This window comes from Bombina bombina, chromosome 7 (genome assembly GCF_027579735.1).
Source record: "Bombina bombina isolate aBomBom1 chromosome 7, aBomBom1.pri, whole genome shotgun sequence".
Taxonomy (NCBI): domain Eukaryota; kingdom Metazoa; phylum Chordata; class Amphibia; order Anura; family Bombinatoridae; genus Bombina; species Bombina bombina.
The window spans coordinates 135,482,728-135,509,772 of record NC_069505.1 but is presented as its reverse complement, the minus strand read 5'-3'; the positions used below and the strand labels follow the sequence as shown (position 1 = coordinate 135,509,772).

The 27,045-nt window shown below is 40.9% G+C and overlaps 1 protein-coding gene across 8 annotated transcripts in view; it reads left to right on the top strand.

Moving 5' to 3' along the window:
* The window catches only part of PACSIN3 (protein kinase C and casein kinase substrate in neurons 3), a 327,454-nt gene that overhangs the window by 204,623 nt on the left and 95,786 nt on the right, over window positions 1-27,045 (top strand). For all 8 annotated transcript variants that reach the window (XM_053720325.1, XM_053720322.1, XM_053720329.1 and 5 more), the window contains exon 4: window positions 22,824-23,059. In XM_053720325.1, the coding sequence (XP_053576300.1) occupies window positions 22,824-23,059 (236 nt within the window). The remainder of the gene's footprint in view (window positions 1-22,823; window positions 23,060-27,045) is intronic.

The following is a 27,045-nucleotide window of genomic DNA, read 5'->3' as shown; positions in this document are numbered from 1 at the left end:
GAGGTATTTCTTCAGATTGTTCAAATGTGGGAACTTCCAGAAATAGATCTGATGGCTTCTCATCTAAACAAGAAACTTCCCAGGTATCTGTCCAGATCCCGGGATCCTCAGGCGGAGGCAGTGGATGCATTATCTCTTCCTTGGAAGTATCATCCTGCCTATATCTTTCTGCCTCTAGTTCTTCTTCCAAGAGTAATCTCCAAGATTCTGAAGGAATGCTCGTTTGTTCTGCTGGTAGCTCCGGCATGGCCTCACAGGTTTTGGTATGCGGATCTTGTCCGGATGGCCTCTTGCCAACCGTGGACTCTTCCGTTACGACCAGACCTTTTGTCTCAAGGTCCTTTTTTCCATCAGGATCTGAAATCCTTAAATTTAAAGGTATGGAGATTGAACGCTTGATTCTTGGTCAAAGAGGTTTCTCTGACTCTGTGATTAATACTATGTTACAGGCTCGTAAATCTGTATCCAGAGAGATATATTATAGAGTCTGGAAGACTTGTATTTCTTGGTGTCTTTCTCATCATTTTTCTTGGCATTCTTTTAGAATACCGAGAATATTACAGTTTCTTCAGGATGGTTTAGATAAGGGTTTGTCCGCAAGTTCCTTGAATGGTCAAATCTCTGCTCTTTCTGTTCTTTTTCACAGAAAGATTGCTATTCTTCCTGATATTCATTGTTTTGTACAAGCTTTGGTTCGTATAAAGCCTGTCATTAAGTCAATTTCTCCTCCTTGGAGTTTGAATTTGGTTCTGGGGGCTCTTCAAGCTCCTCCATTTGAACCTATGCATTCATTGGATATTAAATTACTTTCTTGGAAAGTTTTGTTCCTTTTGGCCATCTCTTCTGCCAGAAGAGTTTCTTAATTATCTGCTCTTTCTTGTGAGTCTCCTTTTCTGATTTTTCATCAGGATAAGGCGGTGTTGCGAACTTCTTTTGAATTTTTACCTAAGTTGTGAATTCCAACAACATTAGTAAAGACTTCTAGTTTATTTGTTATCTTTTCCGGTTTTAGAAAGGCCAGAAAACTTCTGCCATTTCTTTGGCATCTTGGTTGAAATCTTTAATTCATCTTACCTATGTTGAGTCGGGTAAGACTCCGCCTCATAGGATTACAGCTCATTCTACTAGGTCAGTTTCTACTTCCTGGGCGTTTAGGAATGAAGCTTCGGTTGATCAGATTTGCAAAGCGGCAACTTGGTCCTCTTTGCATACTTTTGCCAAATTTTACCATTTTGTTGTATTTTCTTCTTCTGAAGCAGTTTTTGGTAGAAAAGTACTTCAGGCAGCGGTTTCAGTTTGAATCTTCTGCTTATGTTTTTCATTAAACTTTATTTTGGGTGTGGATTATTTTCAGCAGGAATTGGCTGTCTTTATTTTATCCCTCCCTCTCTAGTGACTCTTGTGTGGAAAGATCCACATCTTGGGTAGTCATTATCCCATACGTCACTAGCTCATGGACTCTTGCTAATTACATGAAAGAAAACATAATTTATGTAAGAACTTACCTGATAAATTCATTTCTTTCATATTAGCAAGAGTCCATGAGGCCCGCCCTTTTTTGTGGTGGTTATGATTTTTTTTGTATAAAGCACAATTATTCCAATTCCTTATTTTATATGCTTTCGCACTTTTTTCTTATCACCCCACTTCTTGGCTATTCGTTAAACTGAATTGTGGGTGTGGTGAGGGGTGTATTTATAGGCATTTTAAGGTTTGGGAAACTTTGCCCCTCCTGGTAGGAATGTATATCCCATACGTCACTAGCTCATGGACTCTTGCTAATATGAAAGAAATGAATTTATCAGGTAAGTTCTTACATAAATTATGTTTTTGCCCTGGCTAATATCTTCCAAACTAATTTGCAGGCTATTTAATTTTATTTTCTTGACATTTGTGTCTATTTTAAGATTTGTTTTAAATTTTAAACTATATTTTATTTGATCACTATATATCATTTAGAATAGATTATAGAATTAACTGTTTTTTCATCACATCAATAACTGATTTTCTTTCATGTAATTGGCAAGAGTCCATGAGCTAGTGACGTATGGAATATACAATCCTACCAGGAGGGGCAGTTTCCCAAACCTCAAAATGCCTATAAATACACCCCTCACCACACCCACAATTCAGTTTTACAAACTTTGCCTCCTATGGAGGTGGTGAAGTAAGTTTGTGCGAAGATTTCTACGTTGATATGCGCTTCTCAGCATTGTTGAAGCCCGATTCCTCTCAGAGTACAGCGAATGTCAGAGGGACGTGAAGGGAGTATCACCTATTGAATACGATGATTTCCCTAACGGGGGTCTTTTTCATGGGTTCTATGTTATCGGTCGTAGAGATTCATCTCCTAACTCCCTTTTCAGATCGACTATATACTCTCAATTTACCATTACCTCTACTGATAACTGTTTCAGTACTGGTTTGGCTATCTGCTATATGTGGATGGGTGTCTTTTGGTAAGTATGTTTTTTTATTACTTAAGACACCTCGGCTATGGTTTGGCACTTTATGCATTTATATAAAGTTCTAAATATATGTATTGTACTTATATTTGCCATGAGTCAGGTTCATGTATTTCCTTCTGCAGACTGTCAGTTTCATATTTGGGCAATATAAACATTTTTTTAAGAAATTTCTTTCTTACCTGGGGTTTAGTCTTTTTTTCAATTGAGTACTTCTTGCAAATTGCGGGCGGTGTTAGGCCCGTGGGTGCGTCAAATGCTAAACTTTATTGCGCCTTGGCGGGATAATTTTTTGGCACGAAAAATACGTCTATGACGCAACTTTGTCATTTCCGGCGTCATAGTTGACACCGAAGCCTTACACACGGTTGAGTCATTAGTGACCCGAGTGTGTCATTTCCGGTTATTATTGGCGCCAAATTTTTTCATTATTTCAATACCCCATTGATGTTTGCCTCTTGCCTTTTTCTCTATTAGAGGGCTATGCTATTTGCATTTTTTTCCCATTCCTGAAACTGCCATATAAGGAAATTGATCATTTTGCTTTATATGTTTTCTTTTACATTTTGTAAGATGTCTCAATCTGATCCTGCCTCAGAAGTTTCTGCTGGAACATTGCTGCCTGACATCGGTTCTACCACAGAGCATTTGTTGTAAAATTGTGGAAATTATTTCGCCGAATGTCATTTGTAATAGTTGTCATGATAAAACTTTTACATTCAGATAGTGTATCCATCAGTAATAGTACATTGCCAGTTGCAGTTCCTTCAACTTCTAATGTACATGATATACCTATGAATTTTAAAGAATTTGTTTCTGATTCTATCCAGAAGGCTTTGTCTGCATTTCCACCTTCTAATAAACATAAAAGGTCTTTTAAAATTTCTCATTCAGTTGATGAAATTTCAACAACATAATAATTTATCCTCTTCTGATGAGGATCTATCTGATTCAGAAGATCCTTCCTCAGACATTGACACTGACAAATCTACTTATTTATTTAAAATAGAGTATATGCGTTCTTTATTAAAAGAAGTGTTAATTACTTTGGATATTGAGGTAACCAGTCCTCTTGATGTTCAGTCTAATAAACGTTTAAATGCCGTTTTTAAACCTCCTGTGGTTTCGCCAGGGGTTTTTCCTATTTCTGAGGCTATTCTGATATTTCTAAGGAATGGAATAAGCCAGGTACTTCTTTTATTCCTTCTTCAAGGTTTAAAAAAATGGTATCCTTTACCAGCAAAATCTATAGAGTTTTGGGGAAAAATCCCCAAAGTTGATGGGGCTATTTCTCCAACATTGGTGTATCCGGTCCACGGCGTCATCCTTACTTGTGGGAATATCTCTTCCCCAACAGGAAATGGCAAAGAGTCCCAGCAAAGCTGGCCATATAGTCCCTCCTAGGCTCCGCCCACCCCAGTCATTCTCTTTGCCGTTGCACAGGCAACATCTCCACGGAGATGGTTAAGAGTATGTGGTGTTTAGTTGTAGTTTTTTATTCTACTATCAAGAGTTTATTTTAAAATAGTGCTGGTATGTACTATTTACTCTGAAACAGAAAAAGATGAAGAATTCTGTTTGTGAGAGGAAGATGATTTTAGCAGACAGTAACTAAAATCCTTTGCTGTTTCCACATAGGACTGTTGAGATGAAGTAACTTCAGTTGGGGGAAACAGCAGACTTTTCTGCTGAAGGTATGACTAGCCATATTTCTAACAAGACTGTGTAATGCTGGAAGGCTGTCATTTCCCCTCATGGGGACCGGTAAGCCATTTTCTTAGTCTCAAGCAGAATAAAGGGCTTAATATGGGCTATAAAACTGGTAGACACTTTTATGGGCAAAATTGATTGCTTTATTTGGGCATTTTATACATGTTTATGCTGGTATTTCACACTTATAAACTTGGGGAACGTTTTTTAACGTCAGGCACTATGTTAGACACCTTTTCCAGTCAGGAAGGGCCTTCCCAGTTGTAGGCTGAGCCTCATTTTCGCGCCATTACTGCGCAGTTGTTTTTGAGAGCAAGACATGCAGATGCATGTGTGAGGATCTGAAGATAGTTGGAAAAGTTCCTAGAAGGCGTCATTTGGTATCGTATTCCCCTCTGGGCTTGGTAAAGTCGCAGCAAAGGCTGTAGCTGGGACTGGGGTTAAAACTGTAACCGGCTCCGGTTTCGTTATTTTAAGGGTTAAAGCTCTGAAAATTGGTGTGCAATACCTTTAATGCTTTAAGACACTGTGGCGAAATGTTGGTAAATTTTGAACAATTCCTTCATATTTTTTCACATATTCAGTAATAAAGTGTGCTCTGTTTAAAATTTAAAGAGACAGTACCGGTTTTGTTTTAAAACGGTTTTTGTGCTTTACTGACAAGTTTAAGCCTGTTTAACATGTCTGTGCCTTCAGATAAGCTATGTTCTATATGTATGAAAGTCAATGTGTCTCCCCCTTCAAAATTATGTGATAATTGTGCCATAGCGTCCAAACAAAGTAAGGACAGTACTGTCAGATAATGAAGTTGCCCAAGATGATTCATCAGATGAAGGGAGTAGACATGGTTCTACATCATCTCCTTCTGTGTCTACACCAGTTTTGCCCACGCAGGAGGCCCCTAGTACTTCTAGCGCGCCAATGCTTATTACCATGCAACAATTGACGGCTGTAATGGATAACTCCATAGCAAATATTTTATCCAAAATGCCTGCATATCAGAGAAAGCGCGATTGCTCTGTTTTAAACAATGAAGAGCAGGAGGGCGCTGATGATAATTGTTCTGTCATACCCTCACACCAATCTGTAGGGGCCATGAGGGAGGTTTTGTCAGATGGGGAAATTTCAGATTCAGGAAAAATTTCTCAACAGGCTGAACCTGATGTTGTGACATTTAAATTTAAATTAGAACATCTCCGCGCACTGCTTAAGAAGGTGTTATCTACTCTGGATGATTGTGACAACCTGGTCATTCCAGAAAAATTATGCAAGATGGACAAGTTCCTAGAGGTTCCGGTGCACCCCGACGCTTTTCCTATACCCAAGCGGGTGGCGGACATAGTGAATAAGGAGTGGGAGAAGCCCGGCATACCTTTTGTTCCCCCTCCTATATTTAAGAAATTATTTCCTATGGTCGACCCCAGAAAGGACTTATGGCAGACAGTCCCTAAGGTCGAGGGGGCAGTTTCTACTCTAAACAAGCGCACTACTATTCCTATCGAGGATAATTGTGCTTTCAAAGATCCTATGGATAAAAAATTGGAGGGTTTGCTTAAAAAGATTTTTGTACAGCAAGGTTACCTTCTTCAACCCATTTCGTGCATTGTTCCTGTCACTACAGCAGCGTGGTTCTGGTTCGAGGAACTAGAAAAGTAGCTCAGTAGAGAGACTCCATATGAGGAGGTTATGGACAGAGTTCACGCACTTAAGTTGGCTAACTCTTTTATTTTAGATGCCGCTTTGCAATTAGCTAGATTAGCGGCGAAAAATTCAGGGTTTGCAATTGTGGCGCGCAGAGCGCTTTGGCTAAAGTCTTGGTCAGCGGATGTATCATCCAAGACAAAATTGCTTAATATCCCCTTCAAGGGTAAAACTCTCTTTGGGCCAGAATTGAAAGAGATTATCTCAGACATCACTGGGGGAAAGGGCCACGCCCTCCCACAAGATAGGCTTTTCAAAGCCAAGAATAAGTCTAATTTTCGTTCCTTTCGTAATTTCAGGAACGGACCGGCCTCTAATTCTGCATCCTCTAAGCAAGAGGGTAATGCCTCACAGACCAAACCAGCCTGGAAACTGATGCAAGGCTGGAACAAGGGTAAGCAGGCCAAGAAGCCTGCCGCTGCTAACAAAACAGCATGAAGGAGTAGCCCCTGATCCGGGACCGGATCTAGTGGGGGGCAGACTCTCTCTCTTTGCTCAGGCTTGGGCAAGAGATGTTCAGGATCCCTGGACGCTAGAAATAGTTTCTCAGGGTTATCTTCTGGAATTCAAGGAACTACCCCCAAGGGGAAGGTTCCACATGTCTCGCTTATCCTCAAACCAAATAAAGAGACAGGCATTCTTACATTGTGTAGAAGACCTGTTACAGATGGGAGTGATACACCCAGTTCCAATGACGGAACAAGGAATGGGATTTTACTCAAATCTGTTCGTAGTTCCCAAAAAAGAGGGAACCTTCAGACCAATTCTGGATTTAAAGATCCTAAACAAAATTCTCAGGGTGCCATCGTTCAAAATGGAAACCATTCGAACGATTCTACCTACTATCCAGGAAGGTCAATTTATGACTACCGTGGATCTAAAGGATGCGTACCTACATATTGCTATCCACAAAGAACATCATCAGTTCCTAAGGTTCGCCTTTCTGGACAAACATTACCAGTTTGTGGCCCTCCCATTTGGGTTAGCCACTGCTCCAAGGATTTTCACAAAGGTACTCGGGTCCCTTCTAGCGGTTCTAAGACCGAGGGGCATTGCAGTAGTACCATACTTGGACGACATTCTAATACAAGCGTTGTCCCTTTCAAAAGCAAAGGCTCATACAGACATCGTTCTGGCCTTTCTCAGATCTCACGGATGGAAGGTGAACATAGAAAAAAGTTCTGTCTCCGTCGACAAGAGTTCCCTTCTTGGGAACAATAGATTCCTTAGAAATGAGGATTTTTCTGACAGATGTCAGAAAGTCAAACTTCTAAGCGCTTGTCAAGTTCTTCATTCTGTTCCACATCCTTCCATAGCTCAGTGCATGGAAGTAGTAGGGTTGATGGTTGCAGCAATGGACATAGTTCCTTTTGCGCAAATTCATCTAAGACCATTACAACTGTGCATGCTGAAACAGTGGAATGGGAACTATACAGACTTGTCTCCAGTGATTCAGGTAGATCAGAAGACCAGAGATTCACTCCGTTGGTGGCTAACCCTGGACCACATATCCAAGGGAATGAGCTTCCGCAGACCAGAGTGGGTCATCGTCACGACCGACGCCAGTCTAGTGGGCTGGGGCGCGGTCTGGGAATCCCTGAAAGCTCAGGGACTATGGTCTCGGGAAGAGTCTCTTCTCCCGATAAACATTCTGGAACTAAGAGCTATATTCAATGCTCTCAGGGCTTGGCCTCAGCTAGCAAAGGCCAGATTCATAAGATTCCAATCAGACAACATGACGACCGTTGCGTATATCAATCATCAGGGGGGAACAAGGAGTTCCCTGGCGATGAAAGAAGTGACCAAAATAATACAATGGGCGGAGGATCACTCCTGCCACCTATCTGCGATCCACATTCCAGGTGTGGAAAACTGGGAAGCGGATTATTTGAGTCGTCAGACATTCCATCCGGGGGAGTGGGAACTCCACCCGGAGATCTTTGCCCGGTTGACACAACTATGGGGCATTCCAGATATGGATCTGATGGCGTCTCGTCAGAACTTCAAGGTTCCTTGCTACGGGTCCAGATCCAGGGATCCCAAGGCGACTCTAGTGGATGCACTAGTAGCGCCTTGGACCTTCAACCTAACTTATTTGTTTCCACCGTTTCCTCTCATTCCCAGGCTGGTAGCCAGGATCAAACAGGAGAGGGCCTCTGTGATCTTGATAGCTCCTGCGTGGCCACGCAGGACTTGGTATGCAGACCTGGTGAATATGTCATCGGTTCCACCATGGAAGCTACCTTTGAGACAGGACCTTCTTGTTCAGGGTCCATTCGAACATCCAAATCTGGTCTCCCTCCAGCTGACGGCTTGGAGATTGAACGCTTGATTCTATCAAAGCGTGGGTTTTCAGATTCTGTGATAGATACTCTGGTTCAAGCCAGAAAACCGGTAACTAGAAAGATTTACCATAAAATATGGAAAAGATATATCTGCTGGTGTGAATCCAAGGGATTCCCATGGAATAGGATAAAAATTCCTAAGATTCTTTCCTTTCTACAAGAAGGTTTGGATAAAGGATTATCTGCGAGTTCTCTAAAGGGACAGATTTCTGCTTTATCTGTCTTACTACACAAACGACTGGCAGTTGTGCCAGATGTTCAAGCATTTGTTCAGGCTTTGGTTAGGATCAAGCCCGTTTACAGACCTTTGACTCCTCCCTGGAGTTTAAATCTAGTTCTTTCAGTTCTTCAAGGGGTTCCGTTTGAACCTTTACATTCCATAGATATTAAGTTATCTTGGAAAGTTTTGTTTTTGGTTGCTATTTCTTCTGCTAGAAGAGTTTCTGAGTTATCTGCTCTACAGTGTACTCCGCCCTATCTGGTGTTCCATTCAGATAAGGTTGTTTTGCGTACTAAGCCTGGTTTTCTACCAAAGGTTGTTTCCAACAAAAATATTAATCAGGAGATAGTTGTACCTTCTTTGTGTCCGAATCCAGTTTCAAAGAAGGAACGTTTGCTACACAATTTAGATGTAGTCCGTGCTCTAAAATTCTACTTAGAAGCTACAAAAGAGTTCAGACAAACTTCTTCTCTGTTTGTCGTCTATTCTGGTAAAAGGAGAGGTCAAAAAAGCAACTTCTACCTCTTTCCTTTTGGCTTAAAAGCATCATCCGATTGGCTTATGAGACTGCCGGACGGCAGCCTCCTGAAAGAATCACAGCTCACTCCACTAGGGCTGTAGCTTCCACATGGGCCTTCAAGAACGAGGCTTCTGTTGATCAGATATGTAAGGCAGCGACTTGGTCTTCACTGCACACTTTTGCCAAATTTTACAAATTTGATACTTTTGCTTCTTCGGAGGCTGTTTTTGGGAGAAAGGTTTTGCAAGCCGTGGTGCCTTCCGTTAAGGTAACCTGATTTGCTCCCTCCCTTCATCTGTGTCCTAAAGCTTTGGTATTGGTTCCCACAGGTAAGGATGACGCCGTGGACCGGACACACCAATGTTGGAGAAAACAGAATTTATGCTTACCTGATAAATTACTTTCTCCAACGGTGTGTCCGGTCCACGGCCCGCCCTGGTATTTTAATCAGGTCTGATGAATTATTTTCTCTAACTACAGTCACCATGGCACCCTATGGTTTCTCCTATTTTTTCCTCCTGTCCGTCGGTCGAATGACTGGGGTGGGTGGAGCCTAGGAGGGACTATATGGCCAGCTTTGCTGGGACTCTTTGCCATTTCCTGTTGGGGAAGAGATATTCCCACAAGTAAGGATGACGCTGTGGACCGGATACACCGTTGGAGAAAGTAATTTATCAGGTAAGCATAAATTCTGTTTTCTCCAACATCTCAGACCTGCAATTTCTTTGGCTGATGTTGCGGCTGCATCAACTTTCTGGTTGGAGAATTTAGCGCAACAAGAATTGGATTCTGACATATCTAGCATTATTCGCTTACTGCAATATGCTAATCATTTTATTTGTGATGCCATTTTTGATATTCTCAAAATTGATGTTAGATCCATGTCTTTAGCTGTATTAGCTAGAAGAGCTTTGTGGCTTAAATCTTGGAATGCTGATATGACATCTAAATCTAGATTACTATCTTTCTTTCCAAGGTAATAATTTATTTGGTTCTCAGTTGGATTCTATTATTTCAACTGTCACTGGGGGAAAGGGAGTTTTTCTGCCTCAGGATAAAAAAACCTAAGGGTAAATCTAAGGCTTCTAACCGTTTTCGTTCCTTTCATCAAAATAAGGAACAAAAACGTAATCCTTCCCCCAAGGAATCTGTTTCCAATTGGAAGCCTTCCTCAAATTGGAATAAATCCAAGCCATTTAAGAAACCAAAGTCAGCCCCTCATTCCAGCTCAGCTGGTAGGGGGCAGATTAAGGTTTTTCAAGGATATTTGGATAAATTCTGTCCAAAATCAATGGATTCAGAGCATTGTCTCTCAAGGGTATCAAATGGGATTCAGAGTAAGACCTCCTGTGAGAAGATTTTTTTTCTCTCACGTATCCCAGCAAATCCAGTAAAAGCTCAGGCTTTCCTGAAGTGTTTCAGACCTGGAGTCTTCAGGAGTAATCATGCCAGTTCATTTTCAGGAACAAGGTTTGGGGTTTTATTCAAATCTATTCATTGTCCCAAAGAAGGAAAATTTATTCAGACCAGTTCTGGATCTGAAAATTTTGAATCGTTATGTAAGAGTACCAACTTTCAAGATGGTGACTTTAAGGACTATTCTGCCTTTTGTTTAGCGAGAACATTATATGTCCACAATAGACTTGCAGGATGCATACCTTCATATTCAGATTCATCCAGAACATTATCAGTTTCTGAGATTCTCTTTTCTAGACAAGCATTACCAATTTGTTGCTCTTCCATTTGGCCTAGCAACAGCTCCGAGAATCTTTTCAAAGGTTCTAGGTGCCCTACTCTCTATAATCAGCGAACAGGATATTGCGGTGTTGTCTTATTTGGACGATATCTTGGTACTAGCTCAGTCTTTACATTCTGCAGAATCTCACACGAATCAACTAGTGTTGTTTCTTCGGAAACATGGTTGGAGGATCAATTTACCAAAAAGTTTCTAGATTCCTCAGACAAGGGTCACCTTTTTAGGCTTCCAGATAGATTCAGTGTCCATAACTCTGTCTCTAACAGACAAGAGACGTTTAAAATTGGTTGCAGCCTGCCGGCACCTTCAGTCTCAGTCATTCCCTTCAGTGGCTATGTGCATGGAAGTTTTAGGTCTCATGACTTCAGCATCGTACACGATCCCCTTTGCTCGTTTTCACATGAGACCGCTACAGCTTTGTATGCTGAACCAATGGTGCAGAGATTATACAAAGATATCGCAATTAATATCCTTAAAACCCAATGTACGACACTCTCTGACATGGTGGATAGATCACCATCGTTTAGTTCAAGGGGCTTCTTTTGTTCAGCCAACCTGGACTGTGATCACAACAGATGCGAGTCTTTCAGGTTGGGGAGCTGTTTGGGGGTCTCTGACAGCACAAGGGGTTTGGAAATCTCAAGAGGCGAGATTACCAATAAATATTTTAGAACTCCATGCAATTCTCAGAGCTCTTCAGTTTTGGCCTCTGTTAAAGAGAGAACCGTTAATTTGTTTTCAGACAGACAATATCACAACAGTGGCATATGTCAATCATCAGGGTGGGACTCACAGTCCCCAAGCTATGAAAGAAGTATCTCGGATACTTGCTTGGATGGAATCCAGCTCCTGTCTAATCTCTGCGGTGCATATCCCAGGTGTAGACAATTGGGAGGCGGATTATCTCAGCCGTCAGACTTTTCATCCAGGGGAGTGGTCTCTCCATCCAGATATGTTTTCTCAGATTGTTCAGCTGTGCGGTCTTCCAGAGATAGATCTCATGGCCTCTCATCTAAAAAAGAAACTTCAGATACCTGTCCAGGGATGTTCAGGCGGAAGCAGTGGATCCGCTTACACTTCCTTGGTGTTATCATCCTGCTTACATTTTCCCGCCTCTAGTTCTCCTTCCAAGAGTGATCTCCAAAATCATCATGGAACAATCATTTGTGTTGCTGGTGGCTCCAGCATGGCCACTCAGGTTTTGGTGTGCAGATCTGGTTCGGATGTACAGTTGCCCGCCTTGGCCACTTCCGTTAAGGCCAGACCTACTGTCTCAAGGTCCGTTTTTCCATCAGGATCTCAAATCATTAAATTTGAAGGTATGGAAATTGAACGCTTAGTACTAAGTCATAGAGATTTCTTTAACTCAGTGATTAATACTATGTTACAAGCTCGTAAATCTGTCTCTAGAAAGATTTATTATAGAGTTTGGATGACTTACATTTCATGGTGTTCTTCTAATAAATTCTCTTGGCATTTGTTAGGGGTAATATGAACCTGATGGCAGCCATCTTGTTCTTCGCAGCCATCTTGTTCCTCGCAGCCATTTTGTAATGAATAGACTTTATTATACTGGGGTATTATGCAGTGAGAATTATATGCATGTTATGAGTTTCTTTAGCTATTCGGCCTTGCCAATGTACCCTGGCCTAATGCCTAGAAGTAAGATAGAATAAGATAATGTAAACAAGAGGCTTTAGACACTTGGTTGTCTCTGCAGATGGTAGTTTGTTATGACTCTGTAAATATTGTTATGAGAAACTCATGTTCTAGTTTTTCCTTGTAAATTGCTCTGTATAACTGTGTAAGATGACGCGGTCCTAACGTGTCATCCCCTTAACCCTGTATGTCACTATAAGAAAGGCTTGCACTGTGCAATAAACAGAATTGGCTTTCGATCATAATGCTGCGTGGTCTGAGTCATTCTAAGGGGCCCTTATCAGGTAATCTACATGTGCCTCAGGTAGTACACTAGGCCCCAGGCTTTGGCCTGCACTGACACTTACCCCCTGAAGGGGACACCTAACAGCATTCTTTTAGAATTCCTAGAATTTTACAGTTTCTTCAGGATGGTTTGGATAAGGGTTTGTCTGCAAGTTCCTTGAAGGGACAAATCTCTGCTCTTTCTGTTTTATTTCACAGAAAGATTGCTATACTTCCTGATATTAACTGTTTTGTACAGGCTTTAGTTTGTATTAAGCCTGTCATTAAATCAATCTCTCCTCCTTGGAGTCTTAATTTGGTTCTGAAGGCTTTACAGGCTCCTCCATTTGAGCCTATGCATTTTTTGGAGATTATACTACTTTCTTGAAAGTGTTGTTCCTTTTGGCTATCTCTTCTGCTAGAAGAGTTTCTGAGCTATCTGCTCTTTCTTGTGAGTCTCCTTTTCTGATTTTTCATCAGGATAAGGCAGTTTTGCAGACTTCTTTTCAATTTTTACCTAAGGTTGTGTATTCTAACAACATTAATAGAGAAATTGTTGTCCCTTCCTTGTGTCCTAATCCTAAGAATTCTTTGGAAAGATCCTTAAATTCTTTGGATGTGGTAAGAGCTTTGAAATATTATGTGGAAGCTACTAAAGATCCCCAAGGCAGAACACGCAGTGATCTGAGATGTCATCGCAAAAAATGCAGTATGTCTGCAGAAAGAACAGGTCACATGCAGGAACTGTTACTGCTTTAACTTTGCAGCACTGCTCCACATCAGGCTGTTCTCTTCAAAAAGAGCTTTGCTCTGGCAGCACTGTGTAAGTTTTTCCTTAACACAGCGCATCCACAGCAAAGTGCTGTTTAAAGTGAAAAGTCAAATATGCAGTATTGACTGGTTCTGCACTGTTGACTGGCTCTCAGCCCCCTAACTTTTCCAAGTCTGCAAAGGTGTGTTTTCTGAATGACATTCTTATGAGCAATGCACCTTTTTATTACTACATTTCTATGCTAGATAAAAAGAAAAGGAAACACATTTATTCAAGAGACATTTTACAATTATTTTTTTGTCTGCGGCTAATTTGCAATCTGATTTTCAACTGCTGCAATATATTATAAAACTTTTACAATTGCTTTATTCTCCAGTTAATCAACACATTGCAACTGAATTGGTGCTTTAGTGTTACTGCCTAATTTAAAATTGAATTTTATTTTAAAATAACCTGCAGAAAATGTTTCCATTAAAAAAATCTCATCGCAGAAAGTGTAAAAAAATTCTGCCTCTGGGCTAAAGATTTCAGGAAGACTTCCAGTCTATTTGTTTTATTTTCTGGTCCTAGGAAAGGTCAGAAGGCTTCTGCTATTTCCTTGGCTTCTTGGTTGAAACTTTTGATTCATCAAGCTTATTTGGAGTCGGGTCAGGCCCCGCCTCAGAATTACAGCTCATTCTACTATATCAGTCTCCACTTCGTGGGCCTTTAAGATTGAAGCTTCAGTTGATCAGATTTGCAAAGCGGCAACTTGGTCCTCTTTGCATACATTTACTAAATTCTACCGTTTTTGATGTTTTTGCTTCTTCAGAAGCAGTTTTTGGTAGAAAAGTTCTTCAGGCAGCTGTTTCAGTTTGATTCTTCTGCTTTTGATTTAAGTTTTTTTTTCTTTCATTTATGAGAATAAACACATTTTTTGGGTTGTGGATTAATTTTTTCAGCGGAAAATGGCTGTTTTTATTTTTATCCCTCCCTCTCTAGTCACTCTTGCCTGGAGTTCCACATCTTGGGTATTGCTATCCCATACGTCACTAGCTTATGGACTCTTGCCAATTACATGAAAGAAAACATAATTTATGTAAGAACTTACCTGATAAATTCATTTCTTTCATATTGGCAAGAGTCCATGAGGCCCACCCTTTTTATGGTGGTTATGATTTTTTTGTATAAAGCGCAATTATTTCCAAATTTCTTTTGTTGATGCTTTCTACTCCTTTCTTTATCACCCCACTGCTTGGCTATTCGTTAAACTGAATTGTGGGTGTGGTGAGGGGTGTATTTCTAAGCATTTTGAGGTTTGGGAAACTTTGCCCCTCCTGGTAGGATTGTATATCCCATACATAACTAGCTCATGGACTCTTGCCAATATGAAAGAAATTAATTTATCAGGTAAGTTCTTACATAAATTACGTGTTTTTTTTTTATCGCATCAATTAATGTTCCAGTATAATTGAGTGTGTCGAGTCAACTTAGTTTCCTTAAACTTTTATAGATTATCTCAATATCACATAGTATCCAATTAGATACAGATATACTTCATCGCGACCAAGTCGGCCCATCTTAAAGGGATACTAAACCCAAATGTTTTCTTTCATGATTCAGATAGAACATGCAATTTTAAGCAACTTTCTAATTTTCTCCTATTATCAATTTTTCTTCGTTCTCTTGCTATTTAAAGTTGAAAATGCAGGAATGTAATGTAAGCAGCCGGCCCATTTTTGGTTCCGCACCTGGGTAGAGCTTGCTGATTGGTTTGCTACATTAAGCCACTAATCAGAAAGCACTACCAAGGCGCTGAACCAAAAATGGGCTGGCTCTTAAAGGACCAGTCAACACAGCAGATTTGCATAATCAACAAATGCAAGATAACAAGACAATGCCGTAGCACTTAGTCTGAACTTCAAATGAGTAGTAGATTTTCTTTCTAACAATTTTAAGTTATGTCTTTTTGCACTCCCCCTGTACCATGTGACAGCCATCAGCCATTCACAAATTCATACACGTACCATGTGACAGCCATCAGCCATTCACAAATTCATACATGTACCATGTGACAGCCATCAGCCATTCACAAATGCATACACACTTATTCTTGCACATGCTCAGTAGGAGCTGGTAACTCAAAAAGTTTAAATATAAAAAGACTGTGCACATTTAGATAATGGAAGTAAATTGGAAAGTTGTTTAAAATGGCATGCTCTATCTGAATAATTAAAGTTTAATTTTGATTGAGTGTCCCTTTAAGTTTACATTCCTGCTTTTTCAAATAAAGATAGCATGAGAATGAATAAAAATTGATATTAGAAGTAAATTAGAAAGTTGCTTAAAATTACATTCTCTATCTGATTCAGTAAAGAAAAAAAATTGGGTTAGTATCCTTTTAAATACACTGATTAAATAAACACTTGAACATAGATTTCTCCTGTTAAGTGTAGTCAGTCCACGGGTCATCCATTACTTATGGGATATTAACTCCTCCCCAACAGGAAGTGCAAGAGGATCACCCAAGCAGAGCTGCCATATAGCTCCTCCCCTCTACGTCATACCCAGTCATTCTCTTGCACCCAACTAATAGGATGTGTGAGAGGACTGTGGTTATTAAACTTAGTTTTTATTTCTTCAATCAAAAGTTTGTTATTTTAAACGGCACCGGAGTGTGTTGTTTTTTCTCAGGCAGCATTTGAAGAAGAATCTACCTGAGTTTTGTGTATGATCTTAGCGGACGTAACTAAGATCCATTTGCTGTTCTCGGCCATTCTGAGGAGTGAGGTAACTTCAGAACAGGGGACAGCGGGCAGGTTCACCTGCAAAGAGGTATGTTGCAGTATATTATTTTCTAAGGAATGGAATTGACTGAGAAAATACTGCTAATACCGATATAATGTAAGTACAGCCTTAAATGCAGTAGTAGCAACTGGTATCAGGCTGATATGTATGTATGTTTACACTTAAGTATTTCTGGGGAATGGCACTTCACTGGGAAAATACTGTATGCATATAACTTTTAGCCTAACTTGCAGTGTGAGCGACTAGCAGCAGGCTTTTTAATGACATTTCATAAATTAGATTTTAAACGTTTGCTGGCATGTTAAATCGTTTAATTATCTGAGGTACTTGGTGAAAAATTGTTTTGGGCATTATTTTCCCCATGGCTGTCGTTTGCTTTTAAATAAAACAGTTTACTGAGCTTCCCTCACTGTGGTATTGTGAGTGGGAGGGGCCTATTTTGGCGCTTTTACTACGCATTAGAAATTCAGTCACAGTCTGCCTTATTCTCCCTGCATGATCCAGGACGTCTCTACAGAGCTCAGGGGTCTTCAAAACTAGTTTTGAGGGAGGTAATCACTCACAGCAGACCTGTGAGACTGTGCTTTGACTGTGATAAAAACGCTTATATTTTCAATTGTTATCCGTTTTTCTGATATTAAGGGTTAATCATCCATTGCTAATGAGTGCAATCCTTTGCTAAATTTATGCATTTACTGTGAAAATTTGGTTTCTATAACTAATCCGGTTTATTGTTATTCAACTGTGACAGTTTTTGTGCGCTTCTTAAAGGCACAGTAACGTTTTTTATATTGCTTGCAAATTTATTTGAAAAGTATTTTCCAAGCTTGCTAGTCTAATTGCTAGTTTGTTTTAACATGTCTGACATAGAGGAATCTCTTTGTGCAATATGTTCAAAAGCCAATGTGGAGCCCAATAGAAATTTGTGTACTAATTGCATTGATGCTACTTTAAATAAAAGTCAATCTGTACATTTTAAGAAAATTTCACCAGACAACGAGGGGAAAGTTATGCCGACTAACTCTCCTCACGTGTCAGTACCTGCATCTCCCGCTCAGGAGGTGCGTGATATTGCGACGCCAAGTACATCAGGGCGGCCATTACAAATCACTTTACAAGACATGGCTAATGTTATGACTGAAGTTTTATCTAAATTACCAGAACTTAGAGGTAAACGCGACCACTCTGGGGTGAGAACAGAGTACGCTGATAATGTTAGAGCCATGTCTGATACTGCGTCACAAGTGGCAGAACATGAAGACGGAGAGCTTCATTCTGTGGGTGATGGATCTGATCCAAATAGACTGGACTCAGACATTTCAAATTTTAAATTTAAGCTTGAAAACCTCCGTGTATTATTAGGGGAGGTATTAGCGGCTCTCAATGATTGTAACACGGTTGCAATCCCAGAGAAATTATGTAGGCTGGATAGTACCGGCGTGTACTGATGTCTTTCCTATACCTAAGAGACTTACAGAAATTATTACCAAGGAGTGGGATAGGCCAGGTGTACCCTTTTCCCCCCCTCCTATATTTAAAAAAATGTTTCCAATAGACGCCACCACACGGGACTTATGGCAGACGGTCCCTAAGGTGGAAGGAGCAGTTTCTACTCTGGCTAAGCGTACCACTATCCCGGTGGAGGATAGCTGTGCCTTTTCAGACCCAATGGACAAAAAATTAGAGGGTTACCTTAAGAAAATCTTTACTCAACAAGGTTTTATATTACAACCTCTCGCATGAATTGCGCCTGTCACGGCTGCGGCGGCATTTTGGTTTGAGTCTCTAGAGGAGACCATTAGCTCAGTTCCATTGGATGAAATCATAGACAAGCTTAGAGTCCTTAAGCTAGCTAATTCATTTATTTCTGATGCCGTAGTACATTTAACTAAGCTTACGGCTAAGAATTCCGGATTCGCCATCCAGGCGCGCAGAGCGCTGTGGCTAAAATCCTGGTCAGCCGATGTGACTTCTAAATCTAAATTGCTTAACATACCTTTCAAAGGGCAGACATTATTTGGGCCCGGTTTGAAAGAAATTATCGCTGACATTACTGGAGGTAAGGGACATGCCCTGCCTCAAGACAGAGCCAAACCAAGGGCTAGACAGTCTAATTTTCGTGCCTTTCGTAACTTCAAGGCAGGAGCAGCATCAACTTCCTCCGCTACAAAACAGGAAGGAACTGTTGCTCGTTACAGACAGGGCTGGAAACCTAACCAGACCTGGAACAAGGGCAAGCAGGCCAGAAAACCTGCTGCCGCCCCTAAGACAGCATGAAGTGAGGGCCCCCGATCCGGCAACGGATCTAGTAGGGGGCAGACTTTCTCTCTTCGCCCAGGCTTGGGCAAGAGATGTCCAGGATCCCTGGGCGTTAGAGATCATATCCCAGGGATATCTTCTGGACTTCAAAGCTTCTCCTCCCAAAGGGAGATTTCATCTTTCAAGGTTGTCAACAAACCAGATAAAGAAAGAGGCGTTTCTACGCTGTGTTTAAGATCTTTTGTTAATGGGAGTGATCCATCCGGTTCCGCGGTCGGAACACGGACAAGGGTTTTACTCAAATCTGTTTGTGGTTCCCAAGAAAGAGGGAACCTTCAGACCAATTTTGGATTTAAAGATCCTAAACAAATTCCTAAGAGTTCCATCGTTCAAAATGGAAACTATTCGGACAATCTTACCCATGATCCAAAAGGGTCAGTACATGACCACAGTGGATCTAAAGGATGCGTACCTTCACATACCGATTCACAGGGATCATTACCGGTACCTAAGGTTTGCCTTCCTAGACAGGCATTATCAGTTTGTAGCTCTTCCCTTCGGGTTAGCTACGGCTCCAAGGATCTTTACAAAGGTCCTGGGCTCTCTTCTGGCGGTACTAAGACCGCGAGGAATAGCGGTAGCTCCGTACCTAGACGACATTCTGATACAAGCGTCAAATTTCCAAACTGCCAAGTCTCATACAGAGTTAGTTCTGGCATTTCTAAGGTCACATGGGTGGAAGGTGAACGTAGAAAAGAGTTCTCTATTGCCACTCACAAGAGTTCCTTTCTTGGGGACTCTTATAGATTCTGTAGAAATGAAAATTTACCTGACAGAGGACAGGTTAACAAAACTTCTAAATGCTTGCCGTGTCCTTCATTCCATTCAACACCCGTCAGTGGCTCAATGCATGGAGGTAATCGGCTTAATGGTAGCGGCAATGGACATAGTACCTTTTGCACGCCTGCATCTCAGACCGCTGCAATTGTGCATGCTAAGTCAGTGGAATGGGGATTACTCAGATTTGTCCCCTATGCTGAATCTGGATCAAGAGACCAGAGATTCTCTTCTATGGTGGCTTTCTCGGCCACATCTGGCCAGGGGGATGCCCTTCAGCAGGCCAGACTGGACAATTGTAACAACAGACGCCAGCCTACTAGGTTGGGGCGCTGTCTGGAATTCCCTGAAGGCTCAGGGATCATGGACTCAGGAGGAGAGTCTCCTTCCAATAAACATTCTGGAATTGAGAGCAGTTCTCAATGCCCTTCTGGCTTGGCCTCAGTTAGCAACTCTGAGGTTCATCAGGTTTCAGTCGGACAACATCACGACTGTGGCTTACATCAACCATCAGGGAGGGACAAGGAGTTCCCTAGCGATGATGGAAGTATCAAAGATAATTCGCTGGGCAGAGTCTCACTCTTGCCACCTGTCAGCGATCCACATCCCAGGCGTGGAGAACTGGGAGGCGGATTTCCTAAGTCGCCAGACTTTTCATCCGGGGGAGTGGGAACTTCATCCGGAGGTCTTTGCCCAAATACTTCGACGTTGGGGCAAACCAGATATGGATCTCATGGCGTCTCGCCAGAACGCCAAGCTTCCTTGTTACGGGTCCAGGTCCAGGGACCCGGAAGCGGTCCTGATAGATGCTTTGACAGCACCTTGGACCTTCAAGATGGCTTATGTGTTTCCACCCTTCCCGATGCTTCCTCGTTTGATTGCCAGGATCAAACAGGAGAAAGCATCGGTGATTCTAATAGCGCCTGCGTGGCCACGCAGGACCTGGTATGCAGATCTAGTGGACATGTCATCCTGTCCACCTTGGTCTCTGCCTCTGAGACAGGACCTTCTAATTCAGGGTCCTTTCAAACATCAAAATCTAATTTCTCTGAAGCTGACTGCATGGAGATTGAACGCTTGATTTTATCAAAGCGTGGATTTTCGGAGTCAGTAATTGACACCTTAATACAGGCTAGGAAACCTGTTACCAGGAAAATTTACCATAAAATATGGCGTAAATATTTACACTGGTGCGAATCCAAGAATTACTCATGGAGTAAGGTTAGGATTCCTAGGATATTGTCTTTTCTACAAGAAGGTTTAGAAAAGGGTTTATCTGCAAGTTCTTTAAAGGGACAGATCTCAGCTCTGTCCATCCTTTTACACAAACGTCTGTCAGAAGTTCCAGACGTTCAGGCTTTTTGTCAGGCTTTGGCCAGGATTAAGCCTGTGTTTAAGTCTGTTGCTCCACCGTGGAGCTTAAACTTAGTTCTTAACGTTTTACAGGGTGTTCCGTTTGAACCCCTTCATTCCATTGATATCAAGCTGTTATCTTGGAAAGTTCTGTTTCTAATGGCTATTTCCTCGGCTCGTAGAGTCTCAGTTATCGGCTTTACATTGTGATTCTCCTTATCTGATTTTTCATTCAGACAAGGTAGTTCTGCGTACTAAACCTGGGCTCTTACCTAAGGTAGTCACTAACAAGAATATCAATCAAGAGATTGTTGTTCCATCATTGTGCCCTAACCCTTCTTCAAAGAAGGAACGACTTCTGCACAATCTAGACGTAGTCCGTGCCTTGAAATTTTATTTACAGGCAACTAAAGACTTTCGCCAAACATCTTCCCTGTTTGTAGTTTATTCTGGTCAGAGGAGAGGTCAAAAAGCATCTGCTACCTCTCTCTCTTTTTGGCTTCGTAGCATAATACGTTTAGCCTATGAGACTGCTGGACAGCAGCCTCCTGGAAGAATTACAGCTCATTCTACGAGAGCTGTGGCTTCCACGTGGGCCTTTAAGAATGAGGCCTCTGTTGAACAGATTTGCAAGGCTGCAACTTGGTCTTCTCTTCATACTTTTTCCAAATTTTACAAATTTGACACTTTTGCTTCTTCTGAGGCTGTTTTTGGGAGAAAGGTTCTTCAGGCAGTGGTTCCTTCTGTGTAAAGATCCTGCCTTTCCCTCCCGTCATCCGTGTACTTCTAGCTTTGGTATTGGTATCCCATAAGTAATGGATGACCCGTGGACTGACTACACTTAACAGGAGAAAACATAATTTATGCTTACCTGATAAATTCCTTTCTCCTGTAGTGTAGTCAGTCCACGGCCCGCCCTGTTTTTTATGGCAGGTCTAAATTTTAAATTAAATTCCAGTCACCACTGCACCCTATAGTTTCTCCTTTCTCGTTTGGTTTCGGTCGAATGACTGGGTATGACGTAGAGGGGAGGAGCTATATGGCAGCTCTGCTTGGGTGATCCTCTTGCACTTCCTGTTGGGGAGGAGTTAATATCCCATAAGTAATGGATGACCCGTGGACTGACTACACTACAGGAGAAAGGAATTTATCAGGTAAGCATACATTATGTTTTTATGCTTTTTCACTTCTCAAGCACCTTCTAACTTAAATTTGCATAATATTCCATAATATTCAATTTGCATAATAGTCCATCGCACACTATTTTCATACAGTTTTCCACTAACATTACAGACCATCTAATTAGTACATATTAAGAGATTCTACAAAATGCAATAGTATCTAATTTAACTCACACATAATTAGTTATATAGAATAAGAAACTTGACGCCACTTCATTTTAAATACTGTTAAAATATCCACCTTGTACTTTTCACCATTTGAATACTTTCTCACCCATATTTGCTTAAGATAAAGCCTCTTTTCAACACATTTTTTTATTTATTTTTCACAGATTATTTTATTATCACACATCAAGTTATTCATTGGTATTTAATGCGACTAATACAGAATTAGGTATATACAATAAAAAATATAACGGATACACTAGTAGTGAACTCTAGAATATAAACTGGTATACAGTAGATTAAATATAGAATGACAGTGATATCGATTAAATTTCAAGTCAGCCATTTGTACACTTCAATTGTGAATCCAGCCAGACTGCCTTTGGCGCCCCTTACACAACCCCCACTTCATTTTTTATGATTTTTGGAATCATTTGTGAGAGACACCATCAGTAAGGGTGGCGAGATCTGGTGTAGACATTTCACAGTTCAACTAAACCTTTTTAACGTACTGTTATACTTAGGGAATGCTCTTGAGCATGCTGGTCACTATATAGCATTAGATGGTAGCAGTGTTTATTATTGCAAAAACTGCTCCATATAATGCTGCAGACACGTGCATGCTCCACAGCCTACCTCTATGATTTTCAACAAAGAACATCAAGAGAACAATATAAATTTGATAATACCTTGAAGAAAAAACAACTTTCCAAGTTACTTCTATTTACTGAATCAGAAAAGTCAAATTTTTTAGTTTTATGTTCTTTGAGATTCCCTAGATGTGAATACATTTCGACTACTTTGGTCTTCCTGTGCTTCTCTCATTTAGGACCGCAGTATGGGACTCTAGAGAAAGCCTGGCATGCGTTTCTCACAGCAGCAGACACTCTTAGCGAAATTCACACCGAGCTACGGAATCAGCTATGGGAGGAGGACAGCGGGAAGGTTCGGGATTGGCAGAAAGAAGCGTATCATAAACAGATGATAGGAGGTTTCCGTGAAACTAAGGAAGCAGAGGACGGGTTCAGCAAAGTTCAAAAACCTTGGGTGAAAAAACTCAAAGATGTAAGTATCAAGGGTCAAACGCTGATCATGAACCGCATCAAGGTTCCCCAAGGTTATTTAACCATTGCAGCCATATTTGATTTGAAGTTTTAAGATTGAAGGAGAGCGGGTGATATGATATAAAATCTTAAGGAGGAAATCTTATCTTGTGCTTTATACAGGCATATAAATAGGAATAATATAGTTTATCTGCCACTTTAAAAATGGACCCAGCTTTCCAGCGGTAATAAGAATAATGCAATACTGAAGACGTAAAGTTGAATTAAAAAAAAGTGCCCGGTATGTAAAAACACTCTTAAAAACAGGGGCACTTTCATCCATTAAATGTTACAATGAAGCATCTTTTTAAAAATACCTTTTCTTTATGGGAAGCAGACCAGCGATCCAGTGCCCTCATCTCCTGCTGTAGTTAGCAGATCGATGATGAATCTGCCTTCCTCCAATTGTTGTGTGCCTTACGAGCTGGATGCCAAAGGGGGCATGCAACGATTGGAAGAAGCCGGATTCGTCAACAATCTGCTAAGTACAGCAGGAGCTGCGGGTGGAGGATCGCTGTTAAGTTTAATGAATGAAAGTGCCCCTGTTTTTAAGAGTATTTTTAGATACCGGGCACTTATTCATTAAACTTTACAATCACATTAATATTAGGTTGAAAAACAGGTATTTGGATAAATACATCATATTGTGTGTATTATATATTATATCAAATTTGTAACCATTTTCGTCATAGGATACAGAACATAAGGCCCATAACATGCAATGAAACTCCTGTATTTCTTTCATGTAATTAGCAAGAGTCCATGAGCTAGTGACGTATGGGATATACATTCCTACCAGGAGGGGCAAAGTTTCCCAAACCTCAAAATGCCTATAAATACACCCCTCACCACACCCACAAATCAGTTTTACAAACTTTGCCTCCTATGGAGGTGGTGAAGTAAGTTTGTGCTAGATTCTACGTTGATATGCGCTCCGCAGCAGGTTGGAGCCCGGTTTTCCTCTCAGCGTGCAGTGAATGTCAGAGGGATGTGAGGAGAGTATTGCCTATTTGAATTCAATGATCTCCTTCTACGGGGTCTATTTCATAGGTTCTCTGTTATCGGTCGTAGAGATTCATCTCTTACCTCCCTTTTCAGATCGACGATATACTCTTATATATACCATTTCCTCTACTGATTCTCGTTTCAGTACTGGTTTGGCTTTCTACAACATGTAGATGAGTGTCCTGGGGTAAGTAAGTCTTATTTTCTGTGACACTCTAAGCTATGGTTGGGCACATTTTTTATAAAGTTCTAAATATATGTATTCAAACATTTATTTGCCTTGACTCAGGATGTTCAACATTCCTTATTTTCAGACAGTCAGTTTCATATTTGGGATAATGCATTTGAATCAATCATTTTTTTCTTACCTTAAAATTTGACTTTTCCCTGTGGGCTGTTAGGCTCGCGGGGGCTGAAAATGCTTCATTTTATTGCGTCATTCTTGGCGCGGACTTTTTTGGCGCAAATTTTTTTTTTCTATTTCCGGCGTCATACGTGTCGCCGGAAGTTGCGTCATTTTTGACGTTCTTTTGCGCCAAAAGTGTCGGCGTTCCGGATGTGGGCGTTTTATTTGGCGCTAAAAAAATATGGGCGTCACTTTTGTCTCCACATTATTTAAGTCTCATTATTTATTGCTTCTGGTTGCTAGAAGCTTGTTCACTGGCATTTTTTCCCATTCCTGAAACTGTCATCTAAGGAATTTGATTAATTTTGCTTTATATGTTGTTTTTTCTATTACATATTGCAAGATGTCCCACGTTGCAACTGAGTCAGAAGATACTTCTGGAAAATCGCTGCCTGGTGCTGGAGCTACCAAAGCTAAGTGTATCTGCTGTAAACTTTTGGTAGCTGTTCCTCCAGCTGTTGTTTGTACTAAATGTCATGACAAACTTGTTAATGCAGATAATATTTCCTTTAGTAAAGTTCCATTACCTGTTCGTTAAACTGATTTGTGGGTGTGGTGAGGGGTGTATTTGTAGGCATTTCTCCAACATAGGTGTGTCCGGTCCACGGCGTCATCCTTACTTGTGGGATATTCTCTTCCCCAACAGGAAATGGCAAAGAGCCCAGCAAAGCTGGTCACATGATCCCTCCTAGGCTCCGCCTACCCCAGTCATTCTCTTTGCCGTTGTACAGGCAACATCTCCACGGAGATGGCTTAGAGTTTTTTAGTGTTTAACTGTAGTTTTTCATTATTCAATCAAGAGTTTGTTATTTTCAAATAGTGCTGGTACGTACTATTTACTCAGAAACAGAAAAGAGATGAAGAATTCTGTTTGTATGAGGAAAATGATTTTAGCAACCGTAACTAAAATCCATGGCTGTTCCACACAGGACTGTTGAGAGCAATTAACTTCAGTTGGGGGAACAGTTTGCAGTCCCTTGCTGCTTGAGGTATGACACATTCTAACAAGACGATGTAATGCTGGAAGCTGTCATTTTCCCCATGGGATCCGGTAAGCCATGTTTATTACGATTGTAAATAAGGGCTTCACAAGGGCTTATTTAAACTGTAGACTTTTTCTGGGCTAAATCGATTGATTATTAACACATATTTAGCCTTGAGGAATCATTTTATCTGGGTATTTTGATATAATAATATCGGCAGGCACTGTTTTAGACACCTTATTCTTTAGGGGCTTTCCCAAAGCATAGGCAGAGTCTCATTTTCGCGCCGGTGTTGCGCACTTGTTTTTGAGAGGCATGGCATGCAGTCGCATGTGAGAGGAGCTCTGATACTTATAAAAGACTTCTGAAGGCGTCATTTGGTATCGTATTCCCCTTTGGGTTTGGTTGGGTCTCAGCAAAGCAGATACCAGGGACTGTAAAGGGGTTTAAAGCTTAAAACGGCTCCGGTTCCGTTATTTTAAGGGTTAAAGCTTCCAAAATTGGTGTGCAATATTTTCAAGGCTTTAAGACGCTGTGGTGAAAATTTGGTGAATTTTGAACAATTCCTTCATGTTTTTTCGCAATTGCAGTAATAAAGTGTGTTCAGTTTAAAATTTAAAGTGACAGTAACGGTTTTATTTTAAAACGTTTTTTGTACTTTCTGATCAAGTTTATGCCTGTTTAACATGTCTGAACTACCAGATAGACTGTGTTCTGAATGTGGGGAAGCCAGAATTCCTATTCATTTAAATAAATGTGATTTATGTGATAACGACAATGATGCCCAAGATGATTCCTCAAGTGAGGGGAGTAAGCATGGTACTGCATCATTCCCTCCTTCGTCTACACGAGTCTTGCCCACTCAGGAGGCCCCTAGTACATCTAGCGCGCCAATACTCCTTACTATGCAACAATTAACGGCTGTAATGGATAATTCTGTCAAAAACATTTTAGCCAAAATGAACCCTTGTCAGCGTAAGCGTGGCTGCTCTGTTTTAGTTACTGAAGAGCATGACGACGCTGATATTAATATCTCTGAAGGGCCCCTAACTCAATCTGAGGGGGCCAGGGAGGTTTTGTCTGAGGGAGAAATTACTGATTTAGGGAACATTTCTCAGCAGGCTGAATCTGATGTGATTACATTTAAATTTAAATTGGAACATCTCCGCATTTTGCTTAAGGAGGTATTATCCACTCTGGATGATTGTGAAAATTTAGTCATCCCAGAGAAACTATGTAAAATGGACAAGTTCCTAGAGGTGCCGGGGCTCCCAGAAGCTTTTCCTATACCCAAGCGGGTGGCGGACATTGTTAATAAAGAATGGGAAAGGCCCGGTATTCCTTTCGTCCCTCCCCCCATATTTAAAAAATTGTTTCCTATGGTCGACCCCAGAAAGGACTTATGGCAGTCAGTCCCCAAGGTCGAGGGAGCGGTTTCTACTTTAAACAAACGCACCACTATTCCCATAGAGGATAGTTGTGCTTTCAAAGATCCTATGGATAAAAAATTAGAAGGTTTGCTTAAAAAGATGTTTGTTCAGCAGGGTTACCTTC